Source organism: Drosophila subobscura, chromosome U (genome assembly GCF_008121235.1).
Source record: "Drosophila subobscura isolate 14011-0131.10 chromosome U, UCBerk_Dsub_1.0, whole genome shotgun sequence".
NCBI lineage: Eukaryota > Metazoa > Arthropoda > Insecta > Diptera > Drosophilidae > Drosophila > Drosophila subobscura.
In genome coordinates this window covers 3,894,322-3,914,742 of record NC_048534.1, presented here as the reverse complement: position 1 = coordinate 3,914,742, position 20,421 = coordinate 3,894,322, and the positions used below count along the sequence as shown (strand labels likewise).

Genomic DNA, 20,421 nt, shown 5'->3' with positions numbered 1-20,421 from the left:
TCTCTTGCTTCGCATGTTTATACGTCGCAATTTCAATATTATTTAACAATTCCTGAATAAAGCAAGTGAAATTTAACATGTACCTGAACTACGCACCTCGTGGACAATGGAAGTACTTGCAATATGTTTTGCAAATGCGTCAACTGCAGCTGCTACGACGGCATGTCAATATTGGGGCAAAGCCGCCCATACGAACAGTGGTGGCACTGCCGGCAGGACGGATCCACCTTCAATATTACTCCCAGCGCATGGAAAGTCTAGCAGAGAGAAGTGGAGTGGAGGATACTGTCATGCTGCGGCTTAGGGAGTCAAAGAACAGCGAAGAGCTGCTGGAGTTGATCCTAGCCGACAACTTGGAGCGACACCATCTGGTGGAAAGTCTTTCCCTGCTGTGGCTGCACTACCTAAACTTGGATACGCCACAGCGAGAGGCTCTTACGGAGCGTGTTCACAAAGAAGTGCTGCAGCGCATAGATCCTTATACAGCCCACATGGACATCAATGAGTTGAGCTGCAGCTACCTGTACCTACGCAAGATGCACATTTCCAATAGTGAATCCACCGTGGAGGCTATTCTATGCCGTGCACTACGAGCTATCGATACGAAGGAGCACTACGACCTTGTGCCCCTGACGGCACTCTCCCGCCTCTCGGTGGGCATCAATTTGGAGCGAGACTTCTTCACGCCGCTCGTCTGCCGCAACTTTTTGCCGCATCTGGAGCGGCACATAGCCCAGTGCGAGAGCGAAGAGCACGTGCGCCTGCTCTCCACTTGCCTGTTCCAGCTGCACCAGCTCATAGACGAGGAGCTGCTCAAGGACTACAAGCAGAGAGTGAGCGAGCTGCTGCAACGCGGCATCCTGAGCTGTGATACACCCAAAGCCCTACTGAAGCTGCTGCACATGCTTAACATTCGCGTGTGGTCACAGCGACACACTCAATTGATAAGGGAAATCCTGCTGACATTGCGGCCATGCCTGCACCACTTGGAGCCCGTCGATATGAAGAGCATTTGTCGTGCGTTCCTTCATCACCAGGAGCCCGCTGAACTGATGCAGCCACTAAAGGAGGCCACAGAGAAACTACTGGCGGATGAGTGCACACCAGACGCACTCGCCTGTGCCGTGCCCTTTGGAGAGCCGCTGCAAAGGGAAAAGTACTTGAAAATGTTTCAACAACTGCTGTACTCGAACGCCGCTTGGCAGCTGCCCCAAGCGAGCAGCCACTTCTTCAGTGTGCTGCGAACACTGAAGATATCCGACATCAGCTATTGCAACACGTACTGGTCGGGGGTCATACGAGAGCTGGACTCTGGCACAGAGGAGCAGACGCACCTCAGATTCCTGGGCCACTGTCAGCGGTACATGAACTTCAACAACAACCTGGGCGGAACGTATCGTCACTTTGGTGTGGAGCGAAAGCTGAGTCGAATGTGCATGAGTGCCATTGAGCAGGACATAGCGGGCAGGCTGCCGAGCAAGGTGAGCCGCTTGGCCGCCTTTGTGATAGCCTATGGCCACACCCAAATGTCCTGGAAGAAGTTCCCCAACATTCTAATGAGCAAAATTCTGACAATGGCTCCGCAGTTCGACATTCTGGACTGCTTGGTGCTCAGTCGCAGCATGCAAATTGCCAGTGAGCTAAGATTTCGTCAGGACACACCGCCACTGGCGGCCATGCAGCTATCCACCATGGACAGCATACTCATTGGCTGTGCGGAGCGTCATTTGGCCAATGCGGAGCAGGAGCCACTAACAGCGAGTGAACTGAGCATCATTATACGCACTCTCAGTCACAGGAAAAGTGAGTGCAACCCGTCTGCAGCAAGAGTTTTATTTTACTTTTATTACTCTACAGCTCTGAAGAACACTTTGGTCTACATGCAGGCTCTATCACTCTATAAGACACTCCATTGCAACGATCTCAGCTCGCGTGTGGTTCGTGATATGGCGTACAACTTCAATGCCTCGCATTTCTTTGTGCCCGAGCTGCTGGAGTCCATGTTTGGCTACATTGCGGAACAGCACGAGCACATCACGGGCGATACCGTGGAGAAGGTGCTGACTTGTTCGTACAATCTGGGATACACGCCAGCCTCACCAGAGACTTTAGAAAGGGCTGGCAGTGTCTTGCTAAGGTATGAAGGAACCACCAACTTGCCTCCAACCAAATTGGTTTCTAACAAAACACTTTCCTTTCAGGGACTTTGAGCAGATGAGTGGCCTCTCGTTGGTGCAGGCCTGTCTGGCGCTGTGCTTCTACAAGACCATACCGGATGAGCTGATTAATCGGGTATTCTGCGTCAAGTTCATTCAACGCATCGAGGATGAGATACAGGTGTGCTACTCAAAGGCAACCTATCCGGAGAGGGTGCTCAATCTGGTGATGCAGCTGAATCGCACCGTCTGCTTGGATCTGCCGGAGGCGAATGTGCCCTGGTTCCAACAGAACTACATCGAGGCGCAGTTAAGCAAGAGTAAGAGTACTTTTAGCCAGCACTAAGGTTATCCTTTGATTGATTGGAGCAACCATTTGCAGAGTCCCAGCAGCCCAGCACCTTTGGCAGAGATGTGAAACATTTGCTGAAGAATTTACTCAAGGAGGACAAGTACTTCCGCTGCAACCACACCACGCCTTATGGCTATCAGATTGACTTTGTGATACATTTCGATCGAGATAAGAAACCCATGCCAGCCCCACCCGTAGAGGCCACCATGCTGGATCGCATAACCAAGTAGGCACACAGTGAAATCATATTTAACACTCTCCTCACACCGAACTCTCTGCAGGGTGGCAATCTTGCTGCTGCGACTAGACTCATTTTGCGAGAACGATCTGACCGCACTGCGTGGTCCGCAGTCGCTGAAGATGAAGCATCTGGAGATGATGGGCTACAAGGTGCTGCACATAAACGAGCACGACTGGAACTCCAAGTACATGATGGCACCCGGTGCCAAGGCAAACTATCTCAAATGTCTGCTGCAAATTTCGCATTAGTCTGTGACTCTTCACTGCTGCTGTTTCTTCTCTGTTTAATTGTTCATATTTGATTTCGTTATAAGTTACGTGTGGATTGGATAAGCTCTGTATATAGCGTGTGCTCGTGGGTTTAGAAATACATGGAATGTATTTTGAAATGTGTTTCGTGATGCGTTTAATGATCGCTCGACTGCTGCTGGAGGCACCAGTTGTAGGCATTGTTGAACATTAGCTGCCATGGACTCTCGTCTTGTGTGGCAGCCACCTCAAAGCTGGGCGGCACATACGGCCACTGGTACATGGTGCTGCAACGCTCGGGATGCGGCATCAAGGCCAGATGGCGACCATCCGGCGAGCAGAGACCAGCAATGCCCTGGGGACTGCCGTTGGGATTCATCGGATACAGTTCTGTGGGTGTACCAACATCGTCCACATACTGCAGTGTCACCAGCTGCTCGGCCTGCAGTTGGTCAATCAGCTTGTCCGAGCGGAAGGCAAAGCGTCCCTCGCCATGGGCCACCCAACAGCCCAGCACGAGGTCCTGCATATTGGACAGCATAATGGAGCGATTGGCTGGTATTCTGACGGTGGACCAGCGGCACTCGAAACGCTGTGAACGATTGTGCAGCAAGGCCACATCGGGATCTGCGCCAGCTGCTGCCGAGCTGCCCACTGGACGGCCAACAAATCCAATTAGTGTCATCAATTGGCAGCCATTGCAAATGCCCAAGGAGAAGACATCCTGGCGCTGCTTAAAGGCCTCGAACTGCGGCTGCAACAGGCGACTGTGCAGTATGTTGGCGGCCCAGCCCTTGGCAGATCCCAGAGTATCAGCATAGCTGAAGCCGCCTGGGAAAATGACACCACGATACTGAGACAAGGTGGCGGAACCTGCAACAAAATAATTAGGAAAGCGTTTCGGGAATGGAATGGATTGCTCACCTCCTAAAAGATCCGACATGGTGACATCGTGCACCTCAAAGTTTGCCTTCAGCAGACAGGCCATCATCTCGCGTTCACTGTTGACGCCCTCCTCGCGGATGACGGCCACGCGTATCTTCTGGGAAGAGCGTGCCAGGGCCAGCTCGGAGCTCAGATTCATGGGACACTTGTACTGCGGCGCCTGACGATAGTCCAGACTGTCGTATTCCGCCTGGGCGCAAATGGGGTTGGCCTGAAGCTTCTCCAGCTCGTGGCTGGTGCATTCCCACTGTCTGTAGAGCTGGCGCAGAGGCTGAGTCAGTATCAGCTGATCGGAGGTGGCTCCCTCTTTGATGACCACCCTGGAGTCGAGGCCAAAGCCCTTGGTTACACCCAGATAATAGTTGGGCACGCCCGCCTCGTCGTAGATGCTCTGAACGCTCTTCAAGTCAGACTCGAGGAGCTCCAGCACCCAGCCACACTCCTCGGCAAAGAACAGCGCCAGCTCAGGGCGTTCGATCTTATTGGCAGCCTCATCGAATTTCAATCCAATCTTCGCCAGCGGTTCGGCCATGTCCACTTCCAGGCCACTGAGGCCGCCAATGGCCATCTCGATGAGGCAAACGAGCAGGCCTCCGTCGCTGATGTCATGACCAGCCAGGACGCGACCTTCTCCCAGCAAGGATTGAGTGACAGCAAAGGCCTGGGCCAGCACATCGCTTCGCACCAGATTGGGTGACTTGTTGCCCTGCTGGGCGTAGGCTTGTGCCAGCGCAGAGCCACCCAGGCGGAAGCTTCCCTCCATGTTGATCCACAGCAGCACTGTGCTCTTGCCCGCGGCGGGGCCCTTGAGGTCGGGCGTGGCTTTGAGCTTGACATCGGGACACGGAGCGTAGGTGGATATGACCAGAGTGCCCGGAGACTTGATTGTCTCGCCGCCCACTTTGGCGGCCATGGACAGGGAGTCCTTGCCGCCATCGATGGCAATGTGCAGCTCCTCGAGCATCCGGCAGACCTCCTTGCAGGCGTCGTACATCTTGGCTCCCTCGCCGGGCAACTTAGCAGCCCACATCCAGTTGCCGGAGCACTTGACGTCCGCTAGTTCGCTGATCTTCACAAAAACCAGATTGCTCAGTGCCTCGGCCACACTCATGCGGGCCATGGCAGCAGGATCGAGCAATCCCTTAATCGGCTGCGCACCAATGGAGGTGGCGATGCCCGAGGTGCTGAAGTGGGACACTGTGGTGAGGCCGTAGTCGGCCAGTGGTGCCTGCAGGGGACCCACACACTGCTGCTGGGCAATCAGACCGCCGACGCAGCGATCCACTTTGTTGGTTAGGAAGCGCTTGCTACCCACAGCCACCAAGCTGAGCACCCGTTCCAGGGCTTCGTCAAGGCGTACATCCTTGGGGAGAATCAGTTCCCGCAGCTGTGTCACCTGACGACTCAGATCATATGTCCGCTTGGGCATGTCGCCCAGAACATGCTTCAGTTCCAGGTCAAATGGTGCCGGCCTGCCGCGCACTGCTGTGAGAGCCTCTTCCATGTCCTTGGGGGCAGCCTCTTCAACCAATGTGACACGCCCATCGCCCGTGACTACGCCCACAAAGCTAATGGGACACCGTTCACGTTTGCAAATCCTCTCCAAGATGCCACGGTGCTCCGCTTTGCAGAGTATGGCATTATTCTCCTGGTACTCGGCGCCCCAAAGCTCCAGCGCCGTAATGGTGGGATCACCCAGCTGGAACTCCTTCGAGAATATTATGGCACCCGCGAAGCCCGGCTCCACCAGCTCCTTGAGCACATTGCCATTGCCGCCGGCTCCCTGATCGTGTATGGCCAGAATCGGATTACGTTCGCCCATCTCCAGGCAGGCGCGCACGACGCGATTCAATTTATTCTCCATTTCGGCATCACCCCGCTGCACGGCATTGAAATCCAGTTCGGCGTCGCCGGAGCCCTGAACCTCCACCGAGCTGGCCGCACCGCCGCCGACACCGATCCTATAGACCGGTCCTCCGATCTTGGCCAACAGTTGGCCGCGCGCCGGCGGCAACTTTTCACGCATGGCTGCGGGCATGGTGCCCAGTCCGCCGCTGAACATGATCGGCTTTACATACTCATCCCGCTGGCTGTCGTCGGCAGCATTCTTGAGACCATAGGACAGAGCAAAGCCAGAAATCACGGGCTCTCCGAACTTGTTGCCATAGTCGGAGGCGCCGTTGCTGGCCTCTATGAGGATCTGCAGCGGTGACGCAAACGTTGGGGGATATTTGAAAGATGTAGGTTCGTAGGGCTGCTTATAACCTGGAAGGAAAACACATTTTGGACTAATTGCAGATGTGGAAATGGTACATTTTGTAATTTACGTTTGCTATTGTAAGCATTTAACGCTTAATTAGTGATGGGCAAACTCTTGAGACTGGATTCAAATTAATTAATTACATATCGATCGCTTCGAGTTGCCTATCGATAGCAAGTAGACGAAACCCGGATGTGATTATTGAGTGCATTGTGAAATTAATTGCAATTGTAAGATTTCGTTTGAACAAAAAATATAAATAAATAAATAAATATAAAGTCAGTTTAATTGGCGCTATTTAATCAAAAAAAAAGTATTAAAAACCTAAGCACCTGATCCTAGATTAAATTCCAAAAATAGCTCGTCGAGCGATTTAAGATCAACAAATCGTAAATATGTAAATATATGTATGCATTTATGTACGTGTCTTATTTTCATTTGAAGATCCAATTACAAATTTCCAAATGGAAGAGGACCTTTATCTGCTTTTGGGAGTAGGCAAAACAGCCACAGAAGATGAGATCGTTAAGGCGTACAAGCGTATGGCTCTGATTTACCATCCGGACAAGAACAATCATCCCAAGTCAGTGGAGCATTTCAAGAAGATAAACGCTGCGTTTAAAGTGCTCTCAGACAGGGTGTCTCGAGTGCGCTATGATCGACAATCTGGATCGTTACAGGCAAGCGCAGGAACTCGGACGCGAAGGCCACAAAGTACCGCTCAAGTGACAACACAATCGAATATATTCCCTACTCTGTGTGTCATTGGTGGAGTGCTTTTAGGTGCGGTTGTAGGTGCATTTGCCTTCTCGGGGTCTGGAAATGGCAATAATGATTCGGACAACGACGAAGACTAATAAATCTGTTGAACTTTTACCAAAACTCAAGTGTAAATGTGACTTAAATAGGGACAAAGATCCGTATGTGATAGTTCCTAATGCATAGTGGACTCACCTGGAATGTGCAGAGCACCCACGCAATAGCCGGCGGTGCCAGCAATGGGAATACCTCCCCGGCCCACGCCTTGAACGTCGCGCAGGCGACCGCCAGTGCCAGTGGTGGCACCACTGAAAGGCGCCACAGCCGTGGGCATGTTGTGTGTCTCGGCTGTGAAGATGAGGTCCGATTGGACGGTCGCCTGGCGAACCGGTCCCGGCGATGACACTGTCGATGGCTGCAGTGTGTCGTGCTTGAAGCCCTGCATGGCGCTGCTGTTGTCGCTGAATTTGATTGTGTTGTTGGGATTGGTGTGCTCCTGGGTGTCCATTATCATGCGTATCAGCGACTTTGGCTGCTCCACGCCGTCAATCACCATGCGTCCGCGAAAGAACCAATGCCTGGAGTGCTCGCTGTTGCTCTGGGCGCAGTCGAACAGCTCCACAGTGGTCGGATTGCGCTTCAGGGTCTTGCCGAACAACTCCTGGTAGTAGTCCAAGTCGTAATCGTTAAAGGCCAGGCCCAACTCCTGGTTAATCTTCTGCAGAGCGGCTCGACCCTGCTCCAGGACGGGGACAAAATGCCAGTCGGTCTGCCCAGACGGCAGCTGCTCATCGAAGCTCTGCTTCGGAATGTTCTCCGCCGTGTACAGACAGTGTGTCATGCGATCGCCCAACATCAGGGCGTACTTGGACAGCTCCCTGGGCCCGTCGTAGCCAAAGGTCAGCAGATAACGGGTCGAGGACTCCATGCGTCGCACCTCGGTGTAGCCGAGATTGTGGAAGATGTTCACACAGTTTGTGGAATATGGCGTGGAAAAGTTGAAGCGGGGACCAATCTCCAGCAGCAGTTGGCGCTCCTTCTTGGCCATCTTCAAGCTGGGCTGCTTGGTCAGACTCTTTCCGCTGTCCATGGGCTGCTTGACCAGCCAGATGAGCAGCTCAACCAGCGGCATGGAGTGGCTCAACTCAGCGGTGTACTCCAGGTGATAGCAGCGTTCCATTTGCACGGCAACCACACTCGGATCCTCCTTCTGCACCCGCCGCAGAACACTCTGCTGCTCGGCTTTGTCGAAGGCCTCCACATCGTAGTAGCGTAGAATGACCATGTTGCAGTCCTGTAAGAGATCCTGATCGATATTAAGCAACAGTCCACAATTGGTTTGGTTTTGATTTATTTGATTTATGCGTGCGTGCGCTTTGCTTTGCGAAACGCAACTGATCTTGGGGCTGCCGAGGCGAAGCCGTTGACAACCAGGCCAGTGCCTACGCTGGGGGTTATCAACGGCAGCCGACACCTCCAACTCCACCGCAGCCCCGCTGCACCGCTACCAGATCAGGTTACAGCAGCACCCGATTCGATTCGATGCAGCAGTCGATACACTGCCGTCACAACTTGTTTTTGCATCTGCCGCTTGGGGGGCTCGCTGATAAGACAGCGTCACAACATATTTTCCATCGCAAACAGGCAAATTTCAACAAAGCAAACCGTCATCGTACTTGTATACATACCAGCAACAATTAAACTAGCTAACTAACCAAAATTAAAGCACAATAACAATAAATTAAGCGTCGCGCGCACGTGCGTAATCTAAGCTGACATTTGGGGTATTCGTGAAAGCGAATTGAGTTAAGTTAATTAAGTTGTGCTTGCAACAGCTATTCGCTGCTCACAAATGCGCACAAAGCTTAGAGTCAAATGAAACGAGTTTCTTGAGAGTAATTTAAATTAATGTTACAATTCTCCATTTTTGATGCAGCTAGCAAGCATGAAAATAGCTGACAGCTTTAAAGCTGGTAAATTGTGTTCGCTTCATAAGAGCCAGCAGCCAGCTTTTATAGCCAACTGCGCAGCACCAGAAAAGCCAGACGGAAAGCACTTGTTCAAATGAAAACCTTTCCACTGCAGCGCTCGCGAGACAGGCGGCTATCAGCACGTGGGGTGGGGGTGTTAGGGCGCCTCGTATGGCAACAGCAACAAATCAATGAATTCAGCGCGCCTATAAGGCTGACGACGTCACAGGTCGGTCGGATACCTTTCAAGCAGATGCGATGCTATAAAAAACAACCAAACATTTACGAAACGAAGCCAAAACGTGTCGTAGGGAGGGGAAGGAAATAATTGCATTCCGCATTCGTCTGTCGAATTTTATTTATATGCCATTCAAAATCGTGGCAGTTGCTACATTTAGCGGTCACTTCAGTGACAATACGCATTACATGAATATAGCAAATTAAATAAAATGAAAAAACCATTTAAACTTGAAACGCATTTTGTATGCAAATTGTAGCTTTTAATGTTTGCTCTTTTCGTTCCGTTCCATGTTTGCTGTGGCATTTTATAAACTTGTTAAACTTAAATTGATTTGAATAAATAGTTTTCGACAGTATCTATAGTTGATTATTGTTACTCATTGCAGCTACTATACTATTCGCATGGCGCGGGGCTCAGGTAACCTATGCCCGCCGCCAATCTTATCAATTTCAGTTCCACGACTGATAACCATTGTGTGGTCATGTTGTATATAAAATATATATCAGGGAATCAGGGAATTTGAAGAAACAATCGAATTTGCGGCTGCTCGTATGTATGTATGTTGTTGTCGTTGATGTGTTGCACTAAATGTTGTACTAAAAAAACAGCGTATCTTGCGCTTAGATTAATATCTGCTGATCTCTCCACTCGGCCAGCCCCTGCGTCGCTAGGGTCTATGTTATGTGCATCGCTTTTGCCGCCTTGGATGCCTGCACACTAATCTCATCCATGCCCTTGCGGGCACTCTCTGTGACCTCATCAATGGAACGTCGCGTTGTGTGTATCAGCTCATCGGTGCCCCGTGCCGCCGATTCGGCAATGCCTTTAACCTCCGTATTGATCAGTCCGATCACCCATTCCAGTCCTTGGCGTCCCTTGCCAGCGTTTGAGCTAATCGTGGATGTAAGCAAGTCTTCCATGTAGTGCGACAGCGGCACTCCATGGACAGTCACTGTGGCCTCCTGTTTTAGCAACGTTTTGCTGGCATCTGCAGGATGTGGTTCGTAGTAGATCACCTCGTCGACGCTTATGTTCCGGCAGAATGTGAGATTGTTTGTCTTCAAGACCATCTGCCTGGTTTTCGGGTCCACCGTCGAGCGTTCGCTGGCAAAGCACGACTTGGCGGTGCCTATCAGCGCGTGCGTCCACTTCGGGAAATACCATTTGGATTGCACCAGGCGATGTGTGTGCAGCACGCCGTCGATGACTTGTCGCTCGACAACGTCAGTGCCAATGATCGAGGGCGTCATGGGATTCGGATATTTTCGCCATGCCGCCTGTGTAACCGTCTCCCATGGATGGTTGAATATGTGCTCCGACGTCCAGATTTTCATTATGCAAGCCTCGTTGTCGTCACTCCGTTTCGTTGTCGGGGGGCGGGGTAATTTGACTCTCTTTTCTTTATTCGCAGCAGAGCACTAGGCTTGTTGTGCAGCCTGCAAGGGCAGTGGGGTAAATCAAAGTATAATCGGACAGTGTTAGGTGTGTTCCACAAACGAAATTTTGACAAAAAATGCTGTAATTATCGAATATTTCAGACGAATTACGGCGAGGAGGGGGACTCTAACCTTTACTCTTGTGTTGTGCGCTGAGTAGTGATGGGAAATGGCCGATGGCTGAAACGTATCGATGGGACAAGAAAGCTTTAGGGATGGTCACATTATTAAAGAATGAAAGCCATTAACATATGTGGTTAAATTTACATGACTATTTATTACATTAGGAACATTCTTAGAACAGAATAAATTTAGAATTCTTCTTTCGCTTTGGGTATTTACGATATTCGATATGGTAATTACTCGGCACCAAATGTCTTGGTGTACTTCTCGTACGGACGCTTGTCGACACGCTGCAGACGATCCTCCAAAAAGGCGCGGAAATTTTGCATCTCAATCGCATCCTCTTGGATCAGTTTCGTCTCCTCCTTTAAGCACTCCTCCAGCATCTTCTCGTTGTTTCCCGCATTAGCCTTGATGATCGACTTGCCCAGTCGCGCACGGATTTGGTTGCATATTTTATCACTTTCGTAGTCCATGATTTTGGCCAAAGCACGGGCCGGCGTGCGGCGCGTATTGAGAGGCAGGGTAGAGGTCTCAGTGGATTGGCCCTTGCTTGTAGACGCAATTGGCTCCTTGTTTTTGCCAGCAGTAGAGTTTCCATTGAAGCGATGGGGCTCATCGGAGTAAATTAACTCCTCCAGCGACGGCTCATTGGGATTGGTCTCTGCCAAGGCCGTATTCGTTTGGAAATTGGTAAGATGAAACGTTCCATTGGTGTCGTAGAACTTGTAGCCCAGCATTTCTAGGGCTATTTCGGTGAGAAGGTACGACATCGTTAAATTTTACTTCTAAATCGTTGGTTTGCAATTTTGTTGAACGTTTGCCGATGAGACGCCGACCGAAAAGGGACCAAACCGATAGTTTACGCGGCGACTTCGATATTTGAATGCGTAAACACCATTCTTTTGCTGTTATAGTTGCGATAGCTTCGTGCCCTCAACAGCTGTTCCACGATATCGTCAATTCTGTCACTTTTTTTGTTACCTGCACATCACAATAATAAAGAAAACGAAAAAGAACCGACAAAAATAATCTGGGTGAACGTTATTTATAATTCGAATGTAGTTTCCAGTCCATCCGCGGGCCAGCATGAAGATAAACGAGAAGAATTTGTCTGTTTTTGCGCGAACGCCGCCGTACGATATCGAAGGTAATGTAATGGAGGTTTTTGTTTGTTCTGTCCATTAATCACCAGAAATCTGTTTCGTAGGCTTCTTGAACAAGCGGGGCGAGGTCAACAAAGCATTTCAACGACGCTACTTTGTGCTGAAGGGCAATTTGCTGTTTTATTTCGACGCTCGGACGGATAAAGAGCCCCTGGGCCTGATTATCGTCGAGGGATGCACCATTGAACTGTCCAATGAGGTGGACAACTATTGCTTTGAGATTGCCTTCAATGGCAATCGCACGTACATCCTCGCAGCCGAAGACCAGGAGAGCATGGAGACATGGATGAAGGCACTGACCTGTGCCGGCTACGAATACAAACGGATAATTGTGGCAGAGCTGCAGCGGCAGCTGCAGGAGATCGAGGACTCCAAGAACAGTAAGCCAAGCAGGAGTCTCTGGAGTTAACGATGATCCATTAATGTATGAACTTTTGCAGAGATGCTCGGGAACGTGGGTGAGACTTCGCAGAATGCCATATCAGGATCCAAGCCAAAACCTCCGCCCAGGCGCACAAATCCATTCAATCGTCCAGCACCGCCACCGCCCGAAAGTGCACTGCGGAGCGGAGTGGTCATGTCGCCCATGCCGTTTGTCAATGGCTACTTTGGCTCCAGCAATGCGCGACTACAGCAGGAGCAGCTCATGATTAAGCAAGGTACGCACGCCCTGAACTGGTGACGTCAGCGCCAGCTGTTTTCCTCTTTACCGTTACTTTGCATAGAGATAAGAGTGAGAGCAAGAGCATAACCAAACAAAAAAATACCAAAGATTCTTCGTCACTGCCCACTCGCCCTCGAACCCTATCAGATTCAGTTCAGTCTGAATCGGTCCAGGTTCAGTTGTGTCTGTGAGAACTCCATCAAAACATGCCGCTGGGCGAAATAATTTCGAAAATTTGCTGCATATTTTCCACGCAAGGCTATAAACATGTACCACTTGCAGATGGCAATGGAAATGGAAGTCCACATGGTACGCCCAAGGCGTCCCGACGTCCGGCGCCACAACCAACGACCAGTGCCTTTTACATCGATCATCAGAGCTCGCAAACGCCTGGCGGCAGACCTCCTACAGTATTACCGCGCAACGCCAACAACAACCACATCGACAGCGCCGAGCTAAAGCGGCGACAGGACAAAGCCAGGGAGGACTTCAACAGAAGCCATGAGCATTTTCGCAGTCAACTGATGCCCAGCATTGTGGCGTATCGGGCCACCCAAAAGCAGCCGCTCATACAATTCTGATATTCCCTGAATGCCAATGTCATGTATTATCCGATTTGTGCTAAATGGAAATTAATTACGTTTCACCATAAAAAATGTTTCATAATTCTAAAATAAACAAAATTTGAAAATGTACAGCAAATTTCTATCGCTTCTTTGCAGACGCTTCTCTGCGCTTAACAGCACACTGTTATGCGCACTTTTAGCTGTTAGCGTTTGTTTATGTTTGTGCAGAATGAACGCCCGGAAAACCTTTTTGTTGAATTTCTTTTTAGAAGATGGACTGGACGCGAATCTGCTGCATCAGGCCGCCCAGTTGGCCTGCCTTGAGGGCAGCCTGACACAGCACATGGCCGTGAAGGAAACAGTCAAGGAGGAGGCCGAAGAAGAAGACTTAAATGAAAAGGATGAAACAGTTCGAAAAATGGACGATCAATTCAAGGAGCGATTTCGCATGCAGCGATCGACTTTTGAGGTTTGGCAGTGGTTCATAGATTTAAAGTGTTAAAAAAACCAACTATTTCCCTTTGCAGAAATTGCTGCAGGTGGTGGGACGAGCTATTGCTGGAGCGGAACACTATCAGCCCATTGGCAGCGTTTCCCTGCCAGAAAAATTGCTCTACACTTTGATGCTGCTCGGCGGCGGCATCTCGTTTCGGGACGCTGGCGAGATTTATTCCATATCTAAGAGCTCTGGACATGAGATATTCAAGTGGGTGACTTCTGCTTTTGCCGCCCTCCTGCCGTGCTACGTTAAATGGCCGAAATATGGCGCAGCAGACGAGGGAAGTGCAGCGATAAGCAAACTCTCTGGCGTGCTGGGCGTCATCGACGAGTGTCGCATACCCCTGAAGCTGCCCATACGCATTGACGAAGACAGTTCAAAGCAGTATCCGGCGTTGGCCCTGCAAGTTGTCTGCGATGCACAAATTCGATTTCTCAACGTCTACATTGATGTGGCCAATGAACAGCAATGCATTCTGCTGGCCAGTCCCCTCTTCGAGGATCTCATTGACATGGAGACGCCGTTGATGGCAAAACACAGACACATAGTGGGGGACAAAACGTACCCGCTACTGCTGAATCTGATGACGCCGTACGTGGGAGAGCCAACCCCTTGCCATGCACAGTACAATCTGGCCATACGTCAGTGGAAAGCTACTGGGGAGAGAGCTTTTGCGACACTCATAGCACGCTTCAAACGCCTGGAATCGCTGGATGTGTCGTCACTGGAGGTGGGCACCACAGTTGTGTCCGCCGCATGCATGCTACACAATTTTATACTGGACTCTGGTGGGGAGGACATCGAAGATGACATTCTGGCCTTCGATATGCTGCCGGAAAACCACCAGAAAATCCACTCTTGGCAGCATGGGCTGCTGGACACGGACAATATGGTGGCGGTGGAAGAAAAGCGCGATCGCCTCATAGCTAGTTTTATAACAAATATTTAAATACACTCGAATTTAGTTGGTCAGTTAGTTATTGGACTATATTTTTGTCAGAAATTCTCTGAGCAGATCGTTCCGCTCGCGTTGTATGGAATTGGACTCGTCGATGCGCCTGCTCAACTCCTTCACGGCTGCAATGCGGCTACGCTCCAGGATAAGCAGCTGTCGCTGTTGTTCCTGTGTCACTGTGAGATCATCGGCAGTGGTGGTGGATGGTATGGACTCTGAGGTGGCTGCCAGTATATCCGCTACTGCAATGTTGAATGTTGTTTCATCGGAATCGGAGTTTTTTTCTGATGACGACTGTGGACGTCCCTCCGTTTGATGCATTTTTTCAAAGAAATCGTAATATGGCCAGGCCACGCTTTTGCGCCCGCTCTTCAGCATTGCCTCTTTGGAGGTGCGGTAGGTCTTGCGCATGTTGCGCCATTTGCGATCACAGATGTCTGCCGAGATGCCTTTGTAGCCGGCTTGCTCCATGTCCTCGACTATCTCTAGCCAAAGGCTGCGCTTACGGACTCTCGGGTCCTGGAAGCGTAAGTACCGCTCCTCGTACAGATCCACCAATAGTTTTGTGTTGTTTGCATTCCATTGCCAGCCGTCGTCGCCATCGTAGCTCTTGCTCATTGAAGTGTAGCTCATTTCGTGTTTTATTCGTTCAGAAATTATCAGGAAAAACACCCACGAATGGATTTTGTTTGGAAAACTCAAGGAAAATTAACTGTTAATGACTGTTCCAGTGACGATGTTAGCCAACAGACTGTTAACTGTGCCGTTTTATCGGTACTACTGCAAACGACTGCTATCGATAGGAGCACTGTACGATATGCGAAATTCAACATTCGACTATGGAGAATATATTTTATATACAGTTTATTTATTTATTTATTTTCACTTAAGAATTTACTGCTAATTATGTACAGAAGAGGAAGGAAAGATACAATTTACAAAATTTGCGAAACTATGGGGATGGTAAATGGTCAATGTTAAATACAATTTTTTCAAGGGAAGGGGTATTTCGGGGGACTATATGGTAAAAGTAATTATAATTATTGGTTCATGTGCTGGGCAATCGGATGGGGTTTAAGTACGGGTTGGGGGTTGGTCTGGAGCAGGCTCAATAGCTTGTTAACAAAAAGGACTCCTAGTCAATCCAGAACATGGTGTCCTAGAGAATAGGCGACATAATGTGGAACACTGCGGTGAAAACTCATAAGTTTGCACTTAGAATGGTTCCAGAAAAGTAGCTTATTCGAATAAACTAATTCATCAAGGTGAAGTTGTAGGCGAGTATGCAAGAACCAGTCGCAAAAGGAAAACAAATTTTAACGTCATCAGCATACCTTTATGTAACTAAGTGCAAAATAACTTAAGGCAGGTCGTTCACAAACAGGTTGAATTCATGCATAAATAGTGTACTCAGGCCATGCAGAAGGTTTCAAAGCTCTGGATACAAGAGAGCCGAGAACAAGAATTTTAAAGATTTCCTGTAATTTTTCCCTATTTTCCTGTAAATTTAAATGTAGTTATAATGAAGTTATCAATGAAGTAGTTTGACATCTTTCGATGTGGCTTTTCGTTTAAAACGAGAGACAAAGATTGCTTTGCGGGGGATCACTGCTATGAGTGGTACTCTAGAAAAGCGAGCTGGTGGAGCTACTCCTAAAAGTGTCAGTTCGGGAGCTAAGGAGCTAGAAGAGGCTGCAGATCCATCCCCATTCAATGTAACAGAAACTGGGCAATCATTTTCAACTGGATGCTGATTGCTGTTGTGGATGGCATCACTGGCAACTAAGTCCGAAGTTAGATTGACAGGGGTATGGATTTTTGAGGCAGCTACCAGGCTAGGTAGGCAAGGAGGAGGCTCCAACGGCGGATGGACATCAATCGGTGAAGGTTGGCCGCTAGGAGTAGAAAATGAGTAGTAAATAAAAGAAAAGAAAGAAAATCAAATAAATCGGTGATTAGTTAGACCATAGTGATGATTTTTTCCCTTTACCTTTCAGGAAAACAATAGAATTTCTTGTTCTCTTTTGTTTCGCGCGCTTTCACTAATTGTCAATGATATCAGTTAACACATGTACATGTGTCTCTGTTAATAATTTACATACATTTACATACTGAAGACAAAGCTCCCGTGCTTACCGAGGGGGTGATTTGAATGATAAATTCAAATAAAAATTTGTAAAATATAAGGTCATAAGGTATACAATCCAATAAAAAGGAATATTTATAAAAAGTCTTTGTAAGCTAGTAATATCAAATAGAACATCAAAGCCGCTGAAAATGATTTAAGATTACGGTATATATTTATATTTTTAAAATGAGAAGGTATATTTTTGAGGGTTGTGCGGTATATTTTATCGATAGTTCCGCGCTACCACTGCTAGCGTTGTTTGTTTGCCATTTTCTGCGAAATCCGAAATTTATTACCATAAATCCGCGATTTAAACTGTAAGTTTGGAACTAATAAATAGTTTAAACTAATTAACTGCCCGCCTAGCGAAATAGTTGTTAGAATCACTTAAATGGGAGTAAAATAATGCTAAATGCTGTGAATTCTGACCCATGTCTTTGTGTGTCTGTGAAGTGACGCTAACATTTTCAAATCAGTTTTTAGCCGCCTTTCATTGCTAATTCTATCAGCAGCTGCCAATAAAGCTGTGCGATTGGCCAACAAAAAACAATGCTTTGTTTTATTCAAGTGAAACGATTCATCTAATAGAGGAAAATGTTTTTTCTTGCTGTCGGCGTCGTTGACAGAGACAGTAGCGGCTTTCATTTTGTTTTTCTTGCAAAAACCACCACATAAACTCACACACACACACACGCAGCCATATAATACGAATAGAGCTGAGCGTGTGAGAGCAAAGCCGGGTCACGCTCTGCTGCTTTGCTGATGGCTGCTTTGCTGCGTACAAACATTTCTGGTTCTCAACGAAGGTTCGGCCTCTGCCTCTTCTTCCGTTACAGCTATTGTGCAGCCAGAGCCGACAAACCCCAAACTCCACACACACGAAACTTTAGTTGAGAAAATGTCCGCTAAGCGCAAGGCAGGTGGTAATGGAGCTGGTCCCAACAAGAGGCGTCCCAAGAAGAAGGAGTCCGACTACGAGGACGAGTTCAGCGATGATTCCGACGATGATGCCGCCCATCGGCAGGCGGCTGCCAATCAAATGGAGGTGCTCATACCGAACGATGATCTTGATCCCCCCAGCAAGCTGCCCGAGGACTTGCTGGCCACGCTGGAGAAGACGCCAGGACAGTTGCTGCTGGCCGGCATGGTAACCTGGGATCTGACCGGCAAGCGTGATCGTAAAAATGTCACAAAAGTGCGCCCCAACTTGTACAGCTTTCATCGGTTTACAGAGGAGAAGGTGAGTCGGCTTATTCAGGGATTATTCATCGATTTGAGAAGCTAATCTTTGAATTATTTCTACTCCGCAGTATCGGTATGTTGCCAGTGGCCCGAGTGCTGCCCACACCATACTCATCAATATGGATCGCAAGGCGCTCGGCTTTGGTCGAAATCCCAGCGGACAATTGGGCTTCAGTCCGGATGTGAAGCTGGTGGAGAAGCCCACAATCATTCCGGCCTTGGAGCAATTGAACATTGTTCAGGCCTCTGTCGGACGCCATCATACACTTTTCCTCACCGACACGGGCACCGTGTACGCCCTCGGCGAGAACAAGTCGGGACAGTGCGGTGTGGGCAATGCCCATGCCAATATATATTCCCCCACTCCGATCAACTATCGGGGTCCACCCATCATTCGCATAGGTTGTGGCGCCGAGTTTTCGGTCATTTTGGACATCAAGGGAAACTTGCACACCTTCGGTCTGCCGGAGTACGGACAGTTGGGTCACAATACGGATGCCAAGTACTTTGTAAATGCCAACAAGCTGTCATTCCACTTTGAGACCTCGCCCAAGAAAGTCGTCTTGTACATTGAGAAGAGCAAGGAGGGCCATGTGACGCCCGTGGATGGTGTGCAGATTGTAGACTTTGCCTGCGGCAACAACCACACGGTAAGAAAGATCTCGTGTCTCTGTTTTCTCTACCTAAACATAATTAATACCCCTTGACAGGTGGCCATTGACTCGAAGAAGCGCGTCTATAGCTGGGGCTTTGGCGGCTTTGGTCGTCTGGGCCATGCCGAGCCCAAGGATGAGATGGTGCCGCGCTTGATGAAGTTCTATGATACTCAGGGTCGTGGCGGGCGCAGCGTATTTTGTGGCTCCACATTCAGCCTGATTGTCAACGAGCTGGGCCTGCTCTATCTCTTTGGCCAGAACAAGAAGACGGGCGAGGCCAATATGTACCCGAAGCCCGTGCAAGACCTGTCCGGTTGGAACATCACCGATCTTGGCTGTGCCAATACATCGATCATGATTTCAGCCGACGACACACTGATTGCCTGGGGTGCATCGCCCACTTTCGGCGAGCTGGGCATTGGTGAGTTCCAGAAGTCCTCGACGGTGCCCAAGGAGGTGCCCAAGATGGATGGCATTAAAATACCTCAGGTGACAATGGGCTACTCGCACACCGCCCTGCTGGTGGACACCACTCACGAGGCCACCAAGCAGAAGTACGAGAAGCTGCCAGAGTACACCATCGACGATTAGAAGAAGCTGCCTGCCTGCGCGGGAGATGGGGATATGGGCAGGGCAGCATACCCAAAAGCAATACACTGCTACCGATAAGTATACCGCTGCCAACTACAAAATACTGCTCCACATAGGTTACCACGAAAATACTACGAGAAACCCTGAGAACTGATCATCGAAACACTGCTGCTACTTACTGAAAAAAAACAGAAAACAAACAAAAACACGAAAATAACCATCAACATTGTATGCTATAAGTCGGAAAAGATCGTAATAGCAAGGCTGCACTCTACGCTACGTACATTTTAAATATAATCTCGGAATATGTAATTTCCTTTTCCACAATTACAAGTTTTTAGTAATTAATTTATTGTGGTATTTTATAAAGAAAAACCTATCCACCCTATCTCTACTCCTCCCTTTAATTTATTGCCGCCCACCTTTAGGCTTACAACATGAAAACCCACAAACACAAACAAAAGAAAAAGCAAAATGTAGTACATCTATTCTACACCCAATTTTGACTTAATTTCAATGTAACAATAACACAAACATACAAGGCATACAACAACAGAACAGAACAGTATTCTGCATTTTGAACAGAGTGAAGTGAACGAATGGCAAAACTACAAACAAAAAACAAATATTAATTAACAATTTAAGCGCGTAGGTTACATATATTACATTTATAAAGTATACCATGGAGCAAAATCCAATACAAGTTGCAACTATTACACAAGTACATCATGCATTTTAATCATATACAAAATGAATATTTAAATAAAGAGAATGTTAGTATTTAAACGATGAGAGCAGAACCATTTCTAAACATTACAACAATGCTACTTATGAAAATCTAAAAAAAGTGTGGAAGGAGTAAGTACCATAATTTTAAAGAGAAGTATGACAAACCATTCAAACACTTTTAAGTGTGTTTATAAAATGTTTTTGGAACATTTCTATTGGGCTATCATTATCTATGTATGTTTCTACGAAAATATGTTTCCAGTCCAGAACTGTTCGGAGCCACATAAAATAGTATGAAATTAGGGCCCAAACTTTGCCCTCTTCTTGGAGTGTTTGATAATTGTTTTGGCATCTTTCTATCTGAGTAAATGATTGGCTTTACAAATTCAGTCATTAGGGGAATCCTCTTTCATGCCGCACTCATTCTCAGAGTGTTGTTTTGTATAATTTTTGAAAGGATACACTTTCCTCTAATGTAACTTGACGGCATAAAT

At 48.4% G+C, this 20,421-nt stretch overlaps 8 protein-coding genes across 11 annotated transcripts; 5 read left to right on the top strand and 3 right to left on the bottom strand.

Annotated features, from left to right (window-relative positions):
• Positions 1 to 77: 77 nt before the first annotated feature.
• On the top strand, positions 78 to 17,966 carry LOC117901713. 2 transcript variants are annotated; one of them, XM_034812588.1, is made up of 6 exons: positions 78 to 1,803; positions 1,858 to 2,137; positions 2,202 to 2,476; positions 2,539 to 2,734; positions 2,790 to 3,000; positions 17,955 to 17,966. In XM_034812588.1, exons 1-5 carry the CDS (start codon positions 78 to 80, stop codon positions 2,995 to 2,997), a joined length of 2,685 nt encoding a protein of 894 aa, XP_034668479.1. In that variant the 3' UTR covers positions 2,998 to 3,000; positions 17,955 to 17,966. The 2 variants fall into 2 exon arrangements, with proteins under 2 accessions (XP_034668479.1, XP_034668478.1); XM_034812587.1 differs by lacking the exon at positions 17,955 to 17,966 and having other exon boundaries at positions 2,790 to 3,137.
• LOC117901711 (phosphoribosylformylglycinamidine synthase) lies at positions 3,028 to 8,737 on the bottom strand. 2 transcript variants are annotated; one of them, XM_034812585.1, is made up of 4 exons: positions 8,650 to 8,737; positions 7,157 to 8,255; positions 3,922 to 6,207; positions 3,028 to 3,870 (listed from the first exon to the last, which is right to left on the bottom strand). In XM_034812585.1, the coding sequence occupies exons 2-4, from the start codon at positions 8,244 to 8,246 to the stop codon at positions 3,155 to 3,157; spliced, it is 4,092 nt and encodes a 1,363-aa protein (XP_034668476.1). In that variant the 5' UTR covers positions 8,247 to 8,255; positions 8,650 to 8,737; the 3' UTR covers positions 3,028 to 3,154. The 2 variants fall into 2 exon arrangements, with proteins under 2 accessions (XP_034668476.1, XP_034668475.1); XM_034812584.1 differs by lacking the exon at positions 8,650 to 8,737 and having other exon boundaries at positions 7,157 to 8,370.
• Positions 6,374 to 7,089, top strand: LOC117901740 (chaperone protein DnaJ-like). 2 transcript variants are annotated; one of them, XM_034812626.1, is made up of 2 exons: positions 6,374 to 6,432; positions 6,647 to 7,089. In XM_034812626.1, exon 2 carries the CDS (start codon positions 6,667 to 6,669, stop codon positions 7,057 to 7,059), a length of 393 nt encoding a protein of 130 aa, XP_034668517.1. In that variant the 5' UTR covers positions 6,374 to 6,432; positions 6,647 to 6,666; the 3' UTR covers positions 7,060 to 7,089. The 2 variants fall into 2 exon arrangements, with proteins under 2 accessions (XP_034668517.1, XP_034668518.1); XM_034812627.1 differs by lacking the exon at positions 6,374 to 6,432 and adding an exon at positions 6,463 to 6,480.
• LOC117901734 (protein slowmo) lies at positions 9,513 to 10,799 on the bottom strand. Its single transcript, XM_034812617.1, has 2 exons — positions 10,741 to 10,799; positions 9,513 to 10,608 (listed from the first exon to the last, which is right to left on the bottom strand). The coding sequence occupies exon 2, from the start codon at positions 10,504 to 10,506 to the stop codon at positions 9,847 to 9,849; it is 660 nt and encodes a 219-aa protein (XP_034668508.1). The 5' UTR covers positions 10,507 to 10,608; positions 10,741 to 10,799; the 3' UTR covers positions 9,513 to 9,846.
• LOC117901735 lies at positions 10,887 to 11,588 on the bottom strand. Its single transcript, XM_034812618.1, has one exon. The coding sequence runs from the start codon at positions 11,502 to 11,504 to the stop codon at positions 10,968 to 10,970; it is 537 nt and encodes a 178-aa protein (XP_034668509.1). The 5' UTR covers positions 11,505 to 11,588; the 3' UTR covers positions 10,887 to 10,967.
• LOC117901729 (sesquipedalian-1) lies at positions 11,683 to 13,217 on the top strand. The gene is made up of 4 exons (XM_034812611.1): positions 11,683 to 11,881; positions 11,942 to 12,277; positions 12,338 to 12,556; positions 12,844 to 13,217. Exons 1-4 carry the CDS (start codon positions 11,821 to 11,823, stop codon positions 13,140 to 13,142), a joined length of 915 nt encoding a protein of 304 aa, XP_034668502.1. The 5' UTR covers positions 11,683 to 11,820; the 3' UTR covers positions 13,143 to 13,217.
• On the top strand, positions 13,334 to 14,602 carry LOC117901724 (protein ALP1-like). Its single transcript, XM_034812602.1, has 2 exons — positions 13,334 to 13,596; positions 13,655 to 14,602. Exons 1-2 carry the CDS (start codon positions 13,357 to 13,359, stop codon positions 14,573 to 14,575), a joined length of 1,161 nt encoding a protein of 386 aa, XP_034668493.1. The 5' UTR covers positions 13,334 to 13,356; the 3' UTR covers positions 14,576 to 14,602.
• Positions 16,923 to 19,922, top strand: LOC117901721 (protein RCC2 homolog). Its single transcript, XM_034812599.1, has 4 exons — positions 16,923 to 17,026; positions 17,546 to 17,949; positions 18,020 to 18,601; positions 18,662 to 19,922. Exons 2-4 carry the CDS (start codon positions 17,608 to 17,610, stop codon positions 19,196 to 19,198), a joined length of 1,461 nt encoding a protein of 486 aa, XP_034668490.1. The 5' UTR covers positions 16,923 to 17,026; positions 17,546 to 17,607; the 3' UTR covers positions 19,199 to 19,922.
• Positions 19,923 to 20,421: the final 499 nt, after the last annotated feature.